Source organism: Haliotis rufescens, unplaced genomic scaffold (assembly GCF_023055435.1).
Source record: "Haliotis rufescens isolate VD_foot unplaced genomic scaffold, xgHalRufe1.0.p SCAF_57, whole genome shotgun sequence".
NCBI lineage: Eukaryota > Metazoa > Mollusca > Gastropoda > Lepetellida > Haliotidae > Haliotis > Haliotis rufescens.
Genome location: NW_025964301.1, coordinates 2,646,919 through 2,668,701, shown reverse-complemented (window position 1 = coordinate 2,668,701; position 21,783 = coordinate 2,646,919). Strand labels below are relative to the sequence as shown.

Here is a 21,783-nt window from a genome sequence, read left to right as displayed (position 1 = left end):
CGTTAGCTGACAGTATTCAATAAAGTCTGATCAAAATCTGACAATGATGTAAGCTTCTTTAGACATGTAGGTGCTAACAAGAAGTTTATTTTCTAGGTGTGCAACGAGAACTCGCTGTTCAAGAGTGAGGCAAGATACCTTGTTAGGAGAAAGGATGTTGAGTTGTGGGCTGAGGTACTACAGGAGACCAATGAGTACCGGCGCCAACTCATTGACCAGGTGGTGCAGACTGCACTGTCTGAGACACAGGACCCAGAGGAGATCTCCATCACTGTCAAGGCCTTCATGACCGCTGACCTGCCCAATGAACTCATTGAACTACTGGAGAAGATCGTGCTGGAGAGCTCAGTGTTCAGTGACCACAGGTAGGTGCTAGCATGTTTGTGTTGAGAAATAGTTTGGCTGTTCAGTGTTCAAATTGAGCTTATAAGTCAAGAGGTCCTTGTCATAACCCTAATGCCAAAAGTTCAAAGTTTTGAGAATTCCCAGACTCAAATACTACAAGAGCAAACCTAAGGATCTCCCATAAATTCAAACACCGCTCTCTTAGTATTTTGTTGGGGTTAGTCAGATTGAAAAGATAATGGTTCAGTCATACAACGGAAGGAAAATTTGGATTACCCACATGAGTAGTTTGTGAAGTCCGACTATAATGTTGCTTGAAAAACTTAACACTATACTGATATTTGCCTTTCTGGGGATGTATACACCTTAGCTGCAGATTATATGTCGAATTTATACTGCCGGAATAAAGGAAACACACACAAAAGGTCCAGAATAATGTGTACATCTGTGTTAGTTAATATGCTTCATATTCAACAAAATATGAAAAAATGAGATGATAGTGTCTGATTTGTTCACAACATAACCAGGGTTTGTAAGGTGTACATGATAACAGTGATTACAAACACAGGCTTCTCTTCTCTTATGTCTATCCCTTGTAATTACTGACAGTTTGACCTTTGTATTGTACTCTTTGTAAGACTAGTACATACATAATAAATGACAGTTGATATAGTTACTTTGCTGAATCAGCACATGATGCCATATGTTAAACGTGAATGATTACTTACTGTAATCTCTGATTTTTCAGGAACCTACAAAATTTGCTGATTCTGACCGCAATCAAAGCTGACCGTACTCGTGTGATGGAGTACATCAACCGTCTTGATAACTATGATGCACCAGACATTGCCAATATCGCCATAAGTAATGAGTTATATGAAGAAGCTTTCGCCATTTTCAAAAAGTTTGAAGTCAACACATCAGCCATCTCTGTAAGTTGTCTCCTCATCGTACCAACATTTGTAGTAACCTCAGTGTCTACTGTGTGGGAGCATGGGTGGCCTGGTCGTCTGAGGCACTGCAATTTGCTGTGTCCAATTGCATCCCTTTGGTGTGACAGACCATGCATGTAGGTTTGAATACAAGATTTGCTCTGATGATGTTACTGGGTTTGACAGCACCAACCCATGCTTGTTTGTTTCACTTAAGTGGTAAATGTCTAAGACCTGTGTCACATCGGGCTTTCCTCCCACTTCAAGCTGAAATGCTGTGATATATCTGAAATACTATTCAAAGCAGCTTTACCCCAGATGCAATCACTTTCATATACCATGTAGTGAGATAATATAGTGGAACAAGATGGCAGTGTTTGATTTAAAAAATATTGGATATATTGCTGTGAAGTGAAGTGTCAAACTTGAACTGTGTAAACTTTGACTTTTTATATACTACTCAAAAGAAGTTAAAGAACACCTGATTCTTTCATATTTCTATATGGTTAATCTGTTATGCCATAGCTGCATCAAATGTTTAAGTTGACAAGAGAATTAAGAATCTACATATTGATTTGCAGGTCTTGATAGACAATGTGAACAACCTTGACCGGGCATATGAATTTGCTGAGCGATGTAACGACCCTGCTGTGTGGACCCAACTGGGTCGCGCCCAGCTGAACAAAGGCATGGTGAAGGAAGCAATTGACTCCTTCATCAAGGCTGATGACCCCTCACAATACATGGAGGTGGTACAAGTGGCCAGTCAGAGCAGTGAGTAACACTCTACTTTCATTTAATACCTCGGGAAGCTGGGAGGCCAAGTTGTCTGAGGCTCCATAATTTTCTATTCTGGAGTTGTGTCCCTTGGGTGTGCCAGGATCCTGTGATTCACTCTGATTTTTTATTTACTAACCAAAGTCATGTGACCTACTTCAAATAAGCCTCTGTTCACCCAGCAGGGAATGGGTACTCGATATGTGAGGTTTATGTAAAAGCCAATTGGCACCCGTAGGCAGCTTGTGTTGTATACTCCAAGGGGGGTTGAGCATGATCCACTGGTCGTGGAACAAATAAAACCGCATTTGAGCAGCTACTGGTATCTGGATACCTGGAGTTTATAAATGTATAATACCATAATAATAAAGTAACCATCTTGCGCTTTCTTCGTACGCTAAGCTGACATGTGGTGATGTTTGCTGTTTAAGCTCTAGACCCTATTTACTCAGTTACACGATTCACTCTTTCCTTCAAATCATTTTGAGAATTTTGTCTTTGTGCTTATGCTACATTGATGTGTTGAAGTTGTTTCATGGATTTTCAAGATATTTCCGGTGCTTATGACATTTTGATCTTTTCAGACAACTGGGAGGACCTGGTTAAATTCCTTCAAATGGCCCGCAAGAAGGCCAGAGAAACATACGTAGAAACAGAGCTAGTATATGCTTTCGCCAAGACCAACAGGTTTGCAGACATGGAAGAGTTCATCTCTGGACCCAACCATGCTAATGTCACTCAGGTAAGAAAATAGTATCAAAATACATTATAAAAGGGCCCAGTAAGGAGTCTCAATTGTACGTAATTGCATCCCAAACCCAGGATCTGCACCTGTTTAGTAAAACCTCTTTAAGTAAGATCAACTAGGACTAGTCCATATACTAAGACTATTATGTACTGGAGATAATACCAAAATACAAGTTTGGGCTAGAAGACTCAAAATTTTGGCACAGACTGCTGCTTGTAATGGGCTTGGAATCCCAGGTTTTCTTCCAAAATGACCTTTGGTCATAGTAGTAAAATTTCCTTGCTTCCAACTCATTTTGGATGTGCTAGGAGAAAGAATTTGCATTGAATCCCTTTTCTCTAATTAGGTTGCAGACCGATGCTTTGATGACAAGATGTACGAAGCTGCTAAATTATTATACAACAATGTGTCCAACTATGCCCGACTGGCCATCACTCTCGTCCACTTGGGAGAATACCAAGGAGCTGTTGACGGGGCTAGGAAAGCCAACAGCACGAAAACATGGAAGGAGGTTGGTTAACACTCTTGTTGCGAACTAATTTTCCCAAAATGGGTTAAAGTATTACAGATGCCCCAAACGCCAAAGTCAGTGTTCAAAATTAAGAAATGAAATTATTAATGAATGTCAAAGGACCCTTGTCAAGTTAAATTTGATATTTGTGTGTGTGTGTGTGTGTGTGTCCTTTGGTTCAAATACTAAAGCTGGTATCTTTAAAATTGAGGTAATATATTTTTGGCAAGTGGATTTACACAAGACTAAAGAGCCCCTAAATATTTTGACTTTCTTTCACCCCATCAAATTGTAATCAATCTGTGGATGTTGAATCACTGATTTTTGACATTGACAGTTCTAACTGAATGGTTAATTCGTACTAGCATGTTTAGCAGCAATATATCCATAAACTGTTTATGTGTCTTGTTTTCCAGGTGTGCTTTGCTTGTGTAGACAATGAGGAGTTTAGGTTAGCTCAGATGTGTGGACTGCACATAGTTGTACATGCAGATGAATTAGAAGAACTTATCAACTATTACCAAGACAGAGGATACTTTGAAGAACTTATTTCCCTCTTAGAGGCAGCTTTAGGTAAGTCCTTGCCCTTCATTGACCTTGAACCCTGTGGGGATTCCACATTAGAATAAGTCAGACAAGAGGCAACCATATGAATCGAAATTGTCAGTTGCTCTATATCAATCACTGAATTGTCTGTCCCAGACTTGGTTATTTACAAGTCACCATCATATAGCTGGAATATTGCTGTGTACTGCGTTGAACCACAGACTAACAAAATCATTGGCCTTAACATATCCGTTGGCTTGAAACCTTGGGATTGTTCTGCAGAATAGGTCCTCAGTACAATTTATGTGTTGTAACTACCAAGTAACATCAGGATTGGGTTACCAGGGTAGTTCCATTGTGTTCATGGTACCCCTATCTCTGGGTCGTAGCTCATGCAGTGAACTGGTAGACTGTCTGGCCAGTCTGTTATTTTCAGCCAGTTGTGATATAAGTGAAATAACATATCCCAAGGCTTAAACAAGATTCACATGCTCATGCTTGTCCATCCTCTTGATATGCACAATTAGCCTGCCTATGTTATATATAATTTGAAAGAAATAATAGCCTGAAATAGAAACAAATCTCAACATGCACACTGCTGATTTTCTATGTTATTCTAAGAGGAAGTGTTTATGTTTGCAGGTTTGGAGAGAGCACACATGGGTATGTTCACAGAGTTAGCAATATTGTATTCCAAGTATAAGCCTGAGAAGATGAGAGAACATCTAGAGCTCTTCTGGTCCAGGGTCAACATTCCAAAGGTGAGGATACTTAGATATGACTACTTGACAAATACAGTTAACATATAGAGAAGTCTGTGGAAAAGTATGAAGCTGTATGATATACAAATATTGAAAGATGTATTTGACTTTAGCTATATAGAAGTAAGTTGGCATATACAGTATGTGCATATATAAAAATAATATCGAATGAACAATAGTGTTACTTGAGTGATAAGAAATCATGACCCTGTTAGTCGACAAACCATATTATTGGGATGATTTTGTTGGATGTATCTAAAGTTTGTTTGAAGAAACATTACTCTAAATCCTTGTTTCATTAATCTGGCACTTTCAATCCATACGATTGCATTGGAAACAGTATCATCCATGTTCTCAGGGTTTTCAAACTAAGTGTCACAATAGTTTTATCATTTGGTTTGAGTCAAAGAGGTCAGTTCAATTGTTCTGGCTGTAACATTGAAACATGGGACTTCTCCATTGTACGGGGGCGGTCGGGTAGCCTAGTGGTTAAAGCGTTAGCTCGTCACGCCGAAGACCCAGGTTCGATTCCCGACATGGGTACAATGTGTGAAGCCCATTTCTGGTGTCCCCCGCCGTGATGTTGCTGGAATATTGCTAAAAGCGGCGTAAAACCATACTCACTCACTCACTCACTCTCCATTGTACGGGACCGCCTCCGTGCTCTAATGGTAGACCATGTGCCTGGAGAGTGTAATTTATAATTTATTTAGAAGTATGCTTTATTCATGTGATGTTGATTACAGGTTTTGCGAGCAGCTGAGCAGGCTCATTTGTGGTCCGAGTTGGTGTTCCTGTATGACAAGTATGAAGAGTTTGACAATGCAATCCTAACAATGATGGCCCATCCTACAGAAGCCTGGAGAGAAAGTCAGTTCAAGGATATTGTCACCAAAGTTGCAAACATAGAGCTGTATTACAAAGCTATTCAGTTCTACCTGGACTATAAACCAATGTTGCTTAATGACCTGCTCCTGGTTCTAACACCCAGACTTGACCACACACGGTCAGTCAACTTCTTCGCCAAGGCTAACCAGATCCCGCTCGTCAAGCCTTACCTGCGGTCTGTTCAGAAAAATAACAACAAGGCCATTAACGAGGCACTCAACAACCTGTTTATTGAGGAGGAGGACTACCAGGGACTTCGGGCATCTATTGATGCGTATGAAAACTTTGACAACATCTCGCTGGCCCAGCGTCTAGAGAAGCATGAGTTGATTGAATTCAGGAGAATAGCAGCCTATTTGTACAAAGGCAACAACAGGTGGAAGCAGTCTGTTGATCTTTGCAAAAAGGATAAACTGTTCAAGGTAAGATATCAGACTTTAAGTTTATGGAAGCCACGGTAGCCTCGCTCACTTGCTGATTGAAACAGTTCGATGAGGATTCCAAGGCCATGGGTGGCAAGCACCCCATGCTTGTCTGACTACAATCAGGTCCGCAGCTTGTTTGTACTTGCTGATAGTTCGTCTTCGTACACAGACAGCATGGATCTTTGCATTTGTTGCTATTCACTGGTGTGCCTGGTCCAGATTTATTTATTTACAGAACGATTTGTGTAGCTTGAATAGTGCTGACTAGAGATATAAATACAACACTCTTCATGACTAGACGTTCATTTTTGTTTGTACATGTAATCATGCCTTCCTCAATTTTACTGGTGCGGGGTTGCCATAAGGGCTATGAAGTCCTAGACACTGACAGTTTGAATAAATTTGAGGAAGAATAGTCCAGTGGTTAAGATATGGCTTGACTGTAAACCAGGCTCAGCTTCAGACAAGTTTGTGTCAGTGCTCACATGCCAACGTGAAAGCCAGGTTACATTGCTTACTGGTACCCAATGTTATAAGGGCAACTGAATGAAAGTCAGTTTAAGCAATGACCAGTACAAATAGAGGGTTGTCATCAAGACCAACTTTCTCTTGTTACTGGTTTGCCATTGTTCCCTGCTTATGGATAGTTGCAAACCATAAGCTTGTGTATCAAGACTTGATTACTGACAGACTACAATCTTCAGATATTTCCCTTACATTATTGACAGGCATAGATGTGACTTGGTGACCAAACTGTTCCCTTGTTTCAGGATGCTATGATGTATGCAGGAGAGTCAAGACAAGTGGATATCGCAGAGGACCTGATCGCCTGGTTTCTGGAGAGTCAAAACAACGAGTGCTTTGCTGCATGTCTGTTCCAGTGCTATGACCTTCTGCGGCCTGATGTTATCCTGGAGCTTGCATGGCGACACAACATCATGGACTTCGCCATGCCATACATGATCCAGGTCATGAGAGAATACATTGGCAAGGTGGGTCTGCACACCGACTTCTACACAGTATAGGATTCTAGCAATGCAATCTCAACTACACTGCATACTTCTATGCTTATTTTCTTCAAATCTGAACTCTTTGGTTTTTAGTTTTACCCTCTGAAATTACATATTTGTTTAGGCCATTGTTTTTTATCACATGTGATTCAATTTTGTCCCACTGTATGAGTACCCTGAGATCTGGTTAGACTGTGTTTATCCAGAAACATCTTCTTGGCATTTTGTGGGGAACTTGTGTTTTTCTACACAAAACAACAATGCTCATTTATCTAGACAATTTCACTCTGAATTAGTTCCAGATCCACAAGACATTGTTTGCAAAATGATTGATATATTCTTGGGTTTTTTTACATGAGAAAAAATTTCAGCTTTAATAATTATTTGGACTTGCAAATATGAAAAACATGACCAAAGCAAGTTGAGATTGGATTGCATTTTGTTTTTCCATATTTTATCTGAAAGAGATGAGAATGAATGTCAAATAAGCTAGGTGCCATCAAGCATAAGTCCCCCTGTTTCCCATGTTGAAGTTGCTCCCTGCTTTCAGGTCAACAGTCTAGTTGTGAAGGTAAGAAGTTGTTTCAGCTCAAGGCTCTGCTGTCTAGTGCAGTTTTATCTTGTCACCTATTTTGGACGGGCTGAACATTGTATTTAATTCTTGTGAAGGAAGTCACATCTTTTTCAGTCTAAGGGCGAAGAATATTAGGGTGTTCCCAAGTCCTCTTCTGCTGGTGGTAGTAGGGATCCCAGACACACCCCATGCATTTTCACTGTCCCTATATGTGGCATTTTTTTAGCCGATTGGAATGATTGTGCTTTTTTTAGTTGAATTTGAGTTAACCTTAAATGTGCATTTATCCTCCTTTGTTGCCACAACTGAAATGCACACAGCTTGAGTTATGAGAACGATGGTGACAGTTTTGCATGGGGTGTTGAAAGGGATTTTTCTTTTCACTGATCAACAATACAGTTCAAATAATATGTGGTCAGTCTAGGTTTTGCCTTAAGTAGTTTTGAACTCCTTTCAATCTTCTAGTGTAGCTCTTTTGCACTGGGTTTATTTTCGAACCTTATCAATATATAGTTAATTTGATAAAGAATATTTTGACTGAATTCAGTCATTGCGCAGAAAGTGCTTTTTGTTATATAGTTTTTACAATCTGAAAGTTTTTGTGAAGTAGCCTAACCCTCCCTACCCCAAGAAACGAAAAAGAATATTAAACAAAAGTGCATAGCTTATCTACTTGGCTCTATGTCATCCTAACATATACTTACACCAATTCTTGCTTCACCACTTTTCAAAGTCTGTGCAGTGGTTTTTATGCAACACATTTGAAGTTTGGTTGCCATACAAATTTAGGAATTGATGGACACTTTTTGCTGTGTGTACTCCTAATACATCTTTAAAAAAAACATTTGTATTAATTCACCAAGACATTTGGAACAGAGTGTTCATATTTGAGATGAAACAAAGCATTGTTTTTGTTTTCGGTTACATACAAAATATGAGGTCAGTTTGAATAAGCTTTCTTTGTATTATTTTTCACAAGTAATAATCATAAAAAGTCCTATCTGATGCTGTAACAAACAGTTTAATGTTGGAATGTGTGATGAGACAAAATATGAGTACCTTCCAGTCAGCAGGTTCTCTCCACCCACATTCGTTTTAACCCTAGCCTAGCCCTATGTGAGCCCAGACCAATATGAGCATGGACTGCCCCACTCCTATATAAAATCCACCCCCGACTTCATCAGTGATTGAAATCAGCACTGGATAGAAATAGCAGTAGCCCCAAACCCACAAGCCTTTTTTGTTTGTAGGTTTATTGGTCTTGTTTGAGGTACTAGAAGTTCATAGTTTGTGTGTTTTCACTTCTAAGTTGAGACTTGCCATGTTAAATTCTACCCAGGCACAACAGTTGGAGATACTATGTCAGGGCTATCTTCTTCGTGTATGTAGGGCAGAGATGGAAGAAGCCTTATTGTGGGATATATGTTGGAGCAGTTTTAAAGTTTGATGTCGGATGAAGAACTTTATTCTTGTGTTTTGCGATACAACCCACCACACACTTCATTTTAAAGGATGACATCCTCAAAGAGGTTTCAGGAAACATACATATCATAGTACTACTGCATGTTAGCACAAGCTGTAGATCAATTCAATAAAGTTTTTTCAAATGACATCCTTTCGTATGAAATCTTATTCCAACAATAGGGATTGTTTTTTTTATTTTGGGGTTTTTTTTAGTAAAAAATATCATCATAAGTGTTCTTTATTGACTTAGAACTGAAGAACCCCAGAAAATGTTGATTTTGATTGAAAATTTGCAGACATGTTAACTACACACACCACACCATACCACACCACACCACACCACACCACACACACGAATTAAGATTTTTATCCGACATGACGCTGTTGAACTGCTCCCGAATGATAACCTGTGTGTGTCCGAGTGTGTGTGACATGCAGGCCTTGTGATGTGTGTGGGTGACATCTGTGTTCTGTGTTTCAGGTGGACAAGTTGGAGCAGTCAGAGGCTGTGAGGAGTGAGGAGGAACAGAAGGCTGAAGAGAGGCCCATTGTGTTCTGTGAGTTATCTCCCTTGTCACTCTCTTTACTACGAAGTAAAAAAAGGGCTAAGAATATTTTACGTTTGTTAAAGTGTGGAGTTAAGATGGTCTTAGCGATTAGGTTTCCTGTCTGGATATGCAGCATTAGAAATTGGCACTATTCTTGTAGTCCTTGCCAACTTCCCAATAGTTCAGGTATCACAAGGGCTAGTAGAAATTTGCCATTTTTAAGGGTTAGCTATATGTTATCATTATAAGGACGAGTGGACTAAAAATGTTACTTTCTATCGCTGATATGACATGGCAGGAATATTGCCGATCGCTGTTAAGTAACATTCATTCCACAATTAAACAAGATCCTACTGACAACAAAACTAGGTTCTGTCTACAATGCTGCTTTTATCCTCTTCCAGCTGAACCTCAGTTGATGTTGACAGCCGGCCCTGGAGTTGTCCCCCCTGGTGTTGTTCCTCCCCAGCCTGGCTACGGTGGCGCATACGGTGCAGGACCAATGCCAACAGGAATGCCGTTCGGCTACAGCATGTAGACAGCCAGTCAGTCAGCCCTCATCACTGCCTGTCTGACAGTCTGGCCTAGTCCCTGGACCACACCATTCACTCATGAGTCGAGCAGTGTAATATACGCTCCCACCTGCCTGCACTTGTGTCATTTGGCTGTATCGCCACCCATCCTTGCGACAGGGAGGCATCAGCGTTAGAATCATGTGATTACTGGCTTGCTAGCATAAGTCATAAGCTGAATCAGAACTCAACTGGTGTAATGATATGAAATTTTAATCCCTTGTATACATAACATATTCACATTCCTTTATGAAATACAGATGTTTGCAAATTTTCCTTTTTTTTTTACTATTTGTTTGGAGCCTTGGCTCTCCATGTGAGCTGCCTAAAGATACTCTTTCCTGACCTGATTCACTCTCTTGGAAACCATTAGTATTTATTGTTACATCGTGATGATGGTCATAGTTGTTTCCGATTTCATTCAAGCATATTTCCACACGTCAGGGTTCTAGACAAATACTGGGTAGTATTGAAGTTAGATGTTAATCTATTCGTGTGTGTTCTTGTTAATTGGACTGCCTCGTATTGTATGGTTGGAACAGTCGATCACTGAGTGTCTGCCGAGTGCGAGCGAAGTTACCACGTCGAGTAGTGCCATGAACCATTTAGCATATGGGCATACGTATGTACGTCATAGTCACTCTGTGCAATTAGAATACCTGTCTCCTCCTGCCTGTTCAGGGGAAGCAAGCAGCTGTAAAAGTTAGAGGCAAATGTCTAGCATTCAGTTTCCATGGTGTAAAGCGGCTACCGACTGCATAGTGACACCACTGTAGGTTCCTACCGGAGTCTGTCGTCACGGAGATCGTAGGCTATGTATATTGTGCATGTATCTATAGAATTGAAACATATGTAAGTAATCGGCTTTGTTGAGTACTAAACTGTGCAGAGCTTCAAGCGATGCAATTTGTGAACTGTGAATGCATCGGGCTGTATTTCTTAATTACAGGTCCTTTGTTATGCGTTTGTTTGGTTGGTTATGTTGTTTCTTTGCAATGTACAAAATCTAAATAATTCTGATTTTTAACTAGCCACGTGATCAAGGTACATACAGTTATATTCATGTCATTATTATTACATGTTACCAATGTGTATTATTATTAATATTATTATTAAAAATGGTTTTATTATATTAGGCAAATCATGTTGAACCCTACTTTGGAAGGGTAGAGATGAAAATAGTGTGACATTCATTCTCCTATAGACCTGCGTCCTGTTATCAAACATGAAGCTGAATTAATTCAAAAGTCTGACATCATCTAGGGGAAACTGCCCTTAGAAAATGTTGTAGATGTACCAGATACACGTCATCAATAAATAATGTATAAATATATATACTCTTCTGTGTTTTGCCTGTGAGCACAAGAATGGAAAAAAGCATAATTCAAATTGTAACAAAAGTTGTCATATGGACATGAACTTCCTACCGTTTTACCAAACTACAGGGGCGGCCAGGTAGCCAAGTGGTTAAAGCGTTCACTCGTCACGCCGAAGACCCGGGGTTTGATTCCCGACATGGGTACAATGTGTGAAGCCCATTTCTGGTGTCCCCTGCCCTGATATTGCTGGTATATTGCTAAAAGCGGCGTAAAATCAAACTCTCACTCTCCAAACTACATCAAATATGTCCAAAGATTGTGAACACCCTCTGCTTAAACATTTGTTGCAAACAAGTCCAATTACTTCACAATGATCATTGAAGTACTTTCATGATTGGTCTCATGGCAGCTTGTTTGTTTGTTGTTTAATGCTGCACTAAGCTATATTCCAGCCATATGATGGCGGCCTGTAATTAATCAGTAATATGAAAAATGTCCCATACTGTCTGGAACCAACTGACTCATCATCAACTAGGCGGATGAGTCCGATCAAATCATCCTTGAAGATCCTCATACCTCAAGCTGAGGGCCAATTCTAACTGGACTCGCCAGGCGGATTGACAAACAGTATATTAAAAGTATCTTGTAGTTGTGTTGCTTGATCTACAAATAGTGAAAAATAATTGCAATTTGCCATTCATCTGATTTGAATAATAGCTGTGTACCAAGTGCATCAAGACAAAGTGAACTTGTGTTGGACGCTGTAGGGAGAAGGTCTCTTTTCTGACTGAAATAAGCATGGCACAGTTACAATGTGTAACTTGGCAGATTGGATGTCAATGTACCTTGACAATATGCTTGGACCTTGACCACTGATTAGCCTGACCCAGACTGGTTGATGTGATACTGCTATAATATTGCTGACTGTGCCATAAAGCAACACTGTCAGAAGCATTAGGATTGCTGAAATAACTTGGAACACCAGATGCCAAACACAAACATTGGGAGCAAGGCCCTATATGTATTACCTTCTGTGCATAAGCCTGCTACAGAGTTCCTGTTAGGCCACAAGTAATTAATCGTGAGATTTTCAACTAAATTTTCAAAAACTGGGAAGATGTTATTTTTTAATAAAGTGTTCAAGCCATCTGTGTATATTGACAAGGTTCATTCAGGCTTGAATAGGCCTTGAATTATAATGTCCCTCTTGAAAAACCTAGATTCTTAGTGTCAACCTTGAAAAGCCTTGAAAATCACTAAAATAGCTTGAAAAGCCTTGAATTTGTACAAAATGACATAATCTTTTTAATAAAAGTATTAAAACACACAAAACCAATAGTTATGTACCAAGGATGTTTAAGTGTAATTTATCACACAAATAGATTTGACACTTTGCCAAACATCTAGGAATTCAGGACAGATTTAATATTTTTATTTGTTGGCTGTGAAAATCAATCTTGTTTGAAAGATTTGTGATGTTCATACTGCTTTTTAGGTCTTACGACTAGTATATAGTATGGTTTTACGACTAATATACAATTTGCTGGATTTAAAAAAATATATTGACAGACTGAGGCTAATAACCAAACTTAGAAAGCCTTGAAAATGACACTGAAGCATTGTAAAAACCTCGACAGGGCTTTGAATTAAGTGTTCTGTATGAACCACGATTGACTGTCGACTGATGTGTTCATATGAAGGATGAACGTTTGGTAGAACTTGTACATAGTGTATTTCAAAACGTAAAGGTTTGGTTGGTTGTTTAACGCCGCACTCAGCATTATTCCTGCTATATGACGGCGGTCTGTAAATAATCGAGTCTGGACCAGACAATCAAGTCATTTTTTGTCAAAGACTGTTGTCATTTTGTAGTTTATCGGAAACGGTTTTTTGCTGTACACTGGTTTTGACTGAAATGCATGTCATGTGCTATTACCTATAAGTGGAAGAACCACTACAATCGTCAGACAAATGTGCAGTACCAAGCAACTTATCAGCTTCGTCGTTGTTTAGCGTAATAATCGCAAGACAATTTTAATACATATTGTGAATGGCAGCCTCCATGAAGTTTTGTTTTGTTTGTTTGTTGTTTAACGCCGCACTCAGCATTATTCCTGCTATATGACGGCGGTCTGTAAATAATCGAGTCTGGACCAGACAATCCAGTGATTGATATCCTGAGCATCGATCCACGCAATTGGGATCGATGACATGCATCAACCAAGTCAGCGAGCCTGACCACCCAATCCCGTTAGTCGCCTCTTACGACAAGCATAGTCGCCTTTTACGGCAGGCATGGGTTGCCGAAGACCTATTCTACCCCGGATCCAAAACGTAAAGGAAGAACGGAACGCAGTCTGTAGATAATAAATGATGCGAGCTAGGTGTTTGGTAGTGAGGGAGCTGGGATGAAAAATCTAATAATAAGTGTGTTCTGCCGATCCTGACTCGACATCGCCCTTTGCAAATGGTTTTTGGTTTGTTGTTTCACGTGGCACTCTTTTAAGAGACTGCCTCCGTGGTCTAGTGGTAGAGCGTCCGCCCGGAGAGCGGAAGGTCCGGGGTTCCATCCCCGGCCGCGTCATACCAAAAGACGTTAACGTGCAGATGGTACTTGTTGTTACCTTGTCAGGCGCTCAGCATTAAGTGTCTGAAACAAGGACTGGTCGGCTCAAGAGTCAGCATACTGTGGGGTATCTCAGTGGGCTAGTACTATAAATCGGCATCAATCCAGACTAGTGCAAACAGCCACACACATATGTACATGCACATCGCTATGTAGGTGCAGTAATCTTGGACGCGGCGTTAAACCCCATTTCACCTCACCTCACCTCACCACTTTTTAAGGACGTGTCGCTTAGTCTACTGTTACCAAGTATTGGTGTTGTCGATGAATTTGTTATAAGAAAACATTAAAAAGACGTATGACCAAATATTATGTTGTTACTTTCAATAACATTACATTTGCACCACTTTATTTGAAGCACAGTTACTTTTTTCCGCTAGTATATGTATGGTTCCACAAAGTGGAGCGCAAAGGGTGACATAACAGTTGCAGGATGCCTCTGCTCTTAAACAGAATATGACATTATGTCAGTATATTTATCTGTTTAATATTTATAGGACTGGACTTTGAACAGCTCAGCGCATTATATCGACGACTACATGTAGTTATAATATGCAAGTTTTTGTCAATGGATGTTTTCTCTGTCTAGTCAGACATTTATTATAAAACACTCATATGTACATATCTTCCGTAACATACACTATATTGAATTTAATATAAATATGAATTATCTGCAGCATGAAACGATATAACGTACACGTTTATTTATGCATTGCAATAACAGGCTCGGCCTTGGAGTATGGAAATATAAGTTATTCACAGGATGTCTTTGTAAAAGGGCGTTTTTGGTGCCCAACAAAAAAAATTCACTTCATCTTTTTAAATAAACGAATGTCTTGAAGTAATGTGCCCAACAGGACTATTATTATAAACTTAAAGAATGTTTAGAAGAATCACTTCACGTCTTGTGTATAAGGGGAGGTAACCCATACCGGATTGTCTGTCAGAAAGGACTCGTGTACTGGTCAGCGCTTCTATCAACATTGGCAAGGGGGAGGTTGAGACAGCGCCGTCCAATGTCGCGACAAGATTTCCATGTGGGGTATATGGTATTTAAACTATGATTTGTTGTATTATGTATTGCCCCAACAAGAGGTATTAACGATAGTATCAACTCGCAGACAGATATTTGTCCATGCACTTACTTTATAAAAAATATATCGAGTTTAACAGTGGACCAATTTTCGAAGAGATATATATATATGACCAATTGAAAAATATTCACATTATCATGACTATTTTTCAAAAACAAAGATGTATTTTCTTTGGTTGGTTAAAAATCTATGAAGAAACTCTATTCGTGCATGAAGGTCTTCGTCGCTACACTTCATACGGTGTATTAAGAGCTTTACATATGATTGTTAGACCAAAATGTCGTCATCATCATCATCATCATCATCTGAAACAAATTGTTGGACCCAAAGTATCATCATCATCATCATCATCATCATCATCATCATCATCATCATCATCATCGGTGACTTGGCTGATGCATGTCATCGAATCCAAATTGCGTAGATCGATGCTCATGATGTCAACCACTGGATTGCCAGGTCCAGACACGATTATTTACAGACCGCTGTCATATAGCTGGACTATTACTGAGTGCGGCGTTAAACAACAAACAAAGCATCGCCGTTGAAGCAATTTACTGAGAAATACCCATAGTCGACTATATCCTCCATTCAACAACAATGAGGCATTTGTTGTCTGCACAAAACAAACATGCATAACCCTGCGCCAAAGGAAGGGGGGAGTTCTTAATTCACGAATCAATAAACACATCTCCAAACACCTGAATGAATATTCATAAGAGACCTCAATGTAGGGAGCGGGTTTGTGTCTGTGTACATACAGACGGGGCGACAGGGTAGCGTATCCCCCATGTAATGTCGAGGCTGTCTACTGTCTACATCAGTCTTGGTACAGACCCAATCATTACTGGTTGACCTAATACCCTAACCAGCGTGTCGAGACTGTCGTCAAAGACTAGCTGCACAGAGAAAGCGAGACAACTTAACCACATATTGTATTGATTCAACATAAATCATGGTCACTTAAAAATGTAAACGTCGAATTGTTGATCTGACTTGGGCTTTTGATGTCAAAGTGGGTTGGAAATAAAAAAGAACTTCAAAAGAAACCGAAACGTATATCGGCGACAGATCATACAGGGCAATGCTGGCAGTGCGTCTCGCTTGTGTAAGATTCGCTTTATACTCGTGATGTCTGGAGTCGTACTTGTGTTTGCGTCACTCTCTCACTGCGTCACTCTCTCTTACCCACTCTCAATCTCTCACCCAATCTCTCTCTCTCTCTCTCTCTCTCTCTCTCTCTCTCTCTCTCTCTCTCTGGAGTCTGGAGTCTGGAGTCGTACTTGTGTTTGCGTCACTCTCTCACTGCGTCACTCTCTCTTACCCACTCTCAATCTCTCACCCAATCTCTCTCTCTCTCTCTCTCTCTCTCTCTCTCTCTCTCTCTCTCTCTCTCTCTCTCTCTCTCTGGAGTCTGGAGTCTGGAGTCGTACTTGTGTTTGCGTCACTCTCTCACTGCGTCACTCTCTCTTACCCACTCTCAATCTCTCACCCAATCTCGCTCTCTCTCTCTGGAGTCTGGAGTCGTACTTATGTTTGCGCCACTTTCTCTTATCCACTTTCAATCTCTCACCACCATCATCTCTCCCACCGTTATACCTCCCTTACCCTACCCCTAACCCTCTCATGTCAACTTGATACAACTAACTCCCCGTCCCACCCATATACCCTCACCCCACCCGTAACTCCCTGACACATGTAGGCCAACAAGGTGCCCTCCCTAACCCTACCCCTAACCATCTCATGTCAACTTGATACAACTAACTCCCCGTCCCACCCATATACCCTCACCCCACCCGTAACTCCCTGACACATGTAGGCCAGCAAGGTGCCCTCTCTTACCCACATGCATTGTGACCGTCATGTTCTATCACCTCACACTACACAAACCCCCGTGTAATTACACACAGACCAGCGACCTAACATACAGAGTTTCTACCATAATATTTAGACAGACAAAGACGCACCGAGAGGCACATCCACAATGAAAGGGTAGCACCTTCCACCCGTTACATCCTCGCCCCGTGTTGATGGAGGCAGGGTGGATTACCCTCCGCCCCAACAACCCATTCACTGTCCCCTGTCTCTTCTAAGTTGCTTGTATAGCCGGGTTTAATCATGACGAGGAAACTTGTTAGTATCGCTTTACGGGATCAGTGGTTACTGTTAGAGTTCCACAGTAAACACAACTGTACACATGAGGTCGTGTTGGCAATGAGATGCGATGGAACAACTTGGTATTCATAACCATCATTTGGTCTCCTCACAATGTGCGGTCCATGCGTTGTGTACGGAAGCCTTTTAGGGACATTTGTTTATGTTGAAATTTCAAGATACTAACTTGAAATTTCAAGATAATAAGTTGAAATCCGAAGATTATAACTTGAAATTTCAACTTAATATCTTGAAATTTCAAGAAACTTAGTTGCAATTTCAAGATGCTATGTTGAAATTTCATGATACATATGTTGAAATTTCAATATAATGATCTTGAAATTTCAACACATAAGTTGAAATTTCAAGATAATAAGTTGAAATCAAATATATTAAGATCATTATCTTGAAGTCTCAACTTAGTATGTATCTTGTAATTTCAACTTAGTATATCAAAATTTCAACTAAGTATCTTGAAATTTCAAGAAAAAAAACAAATGGCCCTAAAAGGCTTCCGTAGTTGTGGGACAAGGCGTTGATATCTTAGACGATATTAAGTCTGTCTAGCTTTAGACAGTCCCAAAGCCCTTCCATAGACAACGGTCATGAACATATATGGTTATTGAAAATGCAGGTCAAAGACGGACAAGCAAATACATGAGTCGGTTTTGGCGTTGTGTCAGGTTCAATAGCAGATCATATCTGGTCGAAATCCGATCCAGACGCATGTACCCTGACCGTGCGTTGTCCGGGGAACTCTACTCCCTTGGGAGCACACACACAATGATTACATCCCCCTCCGCAATCCACGTCGCCATGGCAACACAATCAAAGCAGAGGAGTTGTAAATGTTGTTAATCCTGCACTTACACTGATTCGCTGAAAGTCATAGAAGTGTTATATATACCCCACTCGCTCGTTGAAAGAGACACCGAAGCTGCGGAAAAATACGACGCTTACTGTCGGGTACCCATATATTGACAGGGCAATTCGAGATTTACCTCTCATACAAATGGCCGTGCGTCAAAACTTTAACTTTCTAACTTTCTCCAAATTGTAATTAACGGTGCCTAGATTGACCCTGATTGTTTCTAAGTCTGTCAGCACCATACCCGTGCTCGTAGGTTTCACCAAAGTTGTAAACGTCTGAGACCTGCATCACTTCGGGCTTTCCTGCAAGAAAGGGGGGCACGGGTGGCCAAGTCGTCTAAGGCGCCGCGATTCGCTGTGCAGAGTTGCGTCCCTTGGGCACGCCAGAAACCTATGATTGTGGGTTCGAATCCCGGTTCGCCCCGATTATGTTTTTAGGTTTGTCAGCACCATACCCGTGCTCGTGGGTTTCACCGAAGTGGTAAACGTCTGAGACCTGCATCACTTCGGGCTTTCCTCCCACATTAAGCTGACACGCCGTGATATAACTGGAATACTGTTAAAAGCGGCGTTAAACTCAACTCACTCACTCACTCCAAGTTATATTGTTCAAAAACCAAATTCACTCACTGATATACATCAAAGGGCAGCAAGCTCTGTTGTCATACCGCCCATCACGTGGGCACGCTTCTGTATCTTCGGACGACAGCATCGTGGAATCATTGTGGAATCAACATCCACTGGATTGCTGCTTCAAACACTTTTACAATAACTATTAATATATACAGTATACATCCGCACTCAAGTAGGGTGGTGGTGTAGTCTGGTGGTTAAAGCGTTCACTCGTCACGCCGAAGACCCGGGTTCGATTCCCCATATGGCGTGAAGCCAATTTATGGTGTTCCCAGCTGTGATGTTGCTGGAATTTTGCTAAAGCGGCCTAAAACCAAACTCACTTACTCATTCATGTAAACTGCAGACAATCCTGTGATTGACAATGCGAACTGGTTACATAGACGTGCACAATGTCTGAAGCGCACGTAAAATAAACGTATTCATTCAGCCTATCCTGTCATCCGGGAGACTTTTCAAACAGATAAAGGCTGTCATTAGTACCGCCGTCTACAAATATCATTTCCTAGATAAGCTTAGATCATATTGATCTCGTGGTGGTTGTTAGAAACAAATGTCACTGGTTATTGTTATAGGAAATGACAATTGAAGCTTCAAAGGGAGCACGTCAATTTACTGCCGTATTATGAAGATAATGTGCACCGAGCGGAGATACCAGTCGGACGTTTGACACCTGGTCTTGTCGCAGGGGCACATGGAATGTTAACGTAGATCATATCCGCGGCGTGACTGTCGTAATGGTCGCTAATGTCGGTAAATGATCTGGCGTTTTTTAAATAACCAATGACCGGAAGTAAAACCCAATTAGTATCTGGATATAAGGTTGGAAACTCCGTCCTGTTTACGAGCGAGTGAGTGAGTGAATGAGTGAGTGAGTGAGTGAGTGAGGTTGAACTCCGCCTTTAGCAATCTTTCAGTAACTTCACGGCAGCGGAAGAGGCTGGTGTGTTTATATAAGAATGTTTATCAATATCAGGTATAGAATGAATATGTTATATATTTTCATGTACAGCGACACCTCAATAGTCAAACACATAATCGTGTACAGCGACTCAGTCAAACACATAATCGTGTACAGCGACTCAGTCAAACACAATATCTTGTACACTGACACGTTGTAAGTCAAACACAATATCTTGTACAGTGACACATGGTCAGTCAAACACATCTTGTACAGCGGCAACTCGTTAATCAAACACATTATCTTGTACAGTGACATGTTGTCAGTCAAACACAATATCTTGTACAGTGACACATGGTCAGTCAAACACAATATCTTGTACAGCGACACAGCGTCAGTCAATCACATCTTGTACGGCGGCAACTCGTTAATCAAACACATTATCTTGTACAGCGACACGGCGTCAGTCAAACACATCTTGTACAGTGACACGTTGTCAAACACATTATCGTACAGTGACACGTTGTCAGTCAAACACAGTATCTCGTACAACGACACATTGTCAGTCAAACACAGTATCTAGTACAGTGTCACATTGTCAAACACAGTGTCTACTAAAGCGACACGTTGCCTGTCAAACACAATATCTCGTACAACGACACATTGTCAGTCAAACACAGCATCTAGTACAGTGTCACATTGTCAAACACATTGTCTAGTAAAGCGACACGTTGCCTGTCAAACACAATATCTCGTACAACGACACATTGTCAGTCAAACACAGCATCTAGTACAGTGTCACATTGTCAAACACATTGTCTTGTAAAGCGACACGTTGCCTGTCAAACACAATATCTCGTACAACGACACGTTGCCAGTCAAACACAGTATCTAGTACAGTGTCACATTGTCAAACACATTGTCTAGTAAAGCGACACGTTGCCTGTCAAACACAGTATCTTGTACAACGACACGTTGCCAGTCAACACAGTATCTTGTACAGCAACACATTGTCAGTCAAACACATTATCGTGTACAGTAACACATTATCAGTCTATCACATTATCTTGTCCACTTACACATTGTAAGTCAAACATATTATTTTGTACGGCGGCACCTCGTTAGTCAAAACAGTATCTATTACAGTAACACATTGTCAAACATTATTTTGCACAGTGACACATTGCCAGTCAAACACATTATCGTACAGCTTCACGTTGCCAGTCAAACACATTACCGTACAGTGACACATTACCAGTCCAACACATTATCTTGCACAGCTTCACGTTGTCAGTCAAACACATTATCTTGCACAGCTTCACGTTGCCAGTCAAACACATTATCGTACAGAGACACATGACCAGTCAAACACATTATCTTGGCTCATGTTTATAGTTAGGAATGAATGTTAGTTCAGAACCAATTTCTCCCGATGTAACGGTGAATGTTGTTTAGCCGTGCAGTATTTCAACTATACTCTAAAGTCTGGGCCAGACAAACCAGTCGAGGATAGTATGATGTTTTGTTTGTTTGTTGTTTAACGCCGCACTCAGCAATATTCCTGCTATATGACGGCGGCCTGTAAATAATATAGTCTGGACTTGTGACTGACATCATGAGCATCGATATTCAACATAGGGATACGATAACATGCATCAACCAAGTCAACGAGCCTGACCACTCGATCCCGTTAGTCACCTCTTACGACATGCATCAGTTGCTGAAGACCAAATCTAACGGTACCTTCACAGGTCCTCGTTTTATGAGTAAAGGTTTGTATGTGCATACCATTCTGGGTGCAAACACATTGAAAGTTGTATTTACAAATCAAATGTTGTTAGCTATTTATGAGGCAGCGAAATAGTTTCATCGAATTCGGTCTCCGCATGTGAGATTGTTCAACAAACACGAGAACACCAGACAACAAGTCCTGATTAAAACTCTGGTTGCTGTCACCGACCACCGATCCCGACGGCATGTCGGTATAAGAGATAATCAATTAACACGGTGACCCATCGGAGAAGCAGCAGAGGCACCCGTGGCGACAACACACACCATTGTTGCGTTATCTCGTAGTTGTCGCGA

General features: G+C 40.7%; 1 protein-coding gene across 3 annotated transcripts in view; it reads left to right on the top strand.

Moving 5' to 3' along the window:
• Nucleotides 1-11,434, top strand: part of LOC124137795 (clathrin heavy chain 1) — a 39,692-nt gene extending 28,258 nt beyond the window's left edge. For 2 of the 3 annotated variants that reach the window (XM_046504237.2, XM_046504236.2), the window contains exons 21-31: nt 97-365; nt 1,094-1,277; nt 1,859-2,051; nt 2,639-2,796; nt 3,149-3,313; nt 3,730-3,886; nt 4,502-4,620; nt 5,367-5,930; nt 6,704-6,925; nt 9,463-9,538; nt 9,934-11,434. In XM_046504237.2, coding sequence (XP_046360193.1) covers nt 97-365; nt 1,094-1,277; nt 1,859-2,051; nt 2,639-2,796; nt 3,149-3,313; nt 3,730-3,886; nt 4,502-4,620; nt 5,367-5,930; nt 6,704-6,925; nt 9,463-9,538; nt 9,934-10,067 — 2,241 coding nt within the window. In that variant the 3' untranslated portion in view covers nt 10,068-11,434. Of the gene's footprint in view, nt 1-96; nt 366-1,093; nt 1,278-1,858; nt 2,052-2,638; nt 2,797-3,148; nt 3,314-3,729; nt 3,887-4,501; nt 4,621-5,366; nt 5,931-6,703; nt 6,926-7,493; nt 7,617-9,462; nt 9,539-9,933 lie in introns of those variants that run through there. The other variant, XM_048385364.1, reaches the window with a different exon arrangement.
• Nucleotides 11,435-21,783: the final 10,349 nt, after the last annotated feature.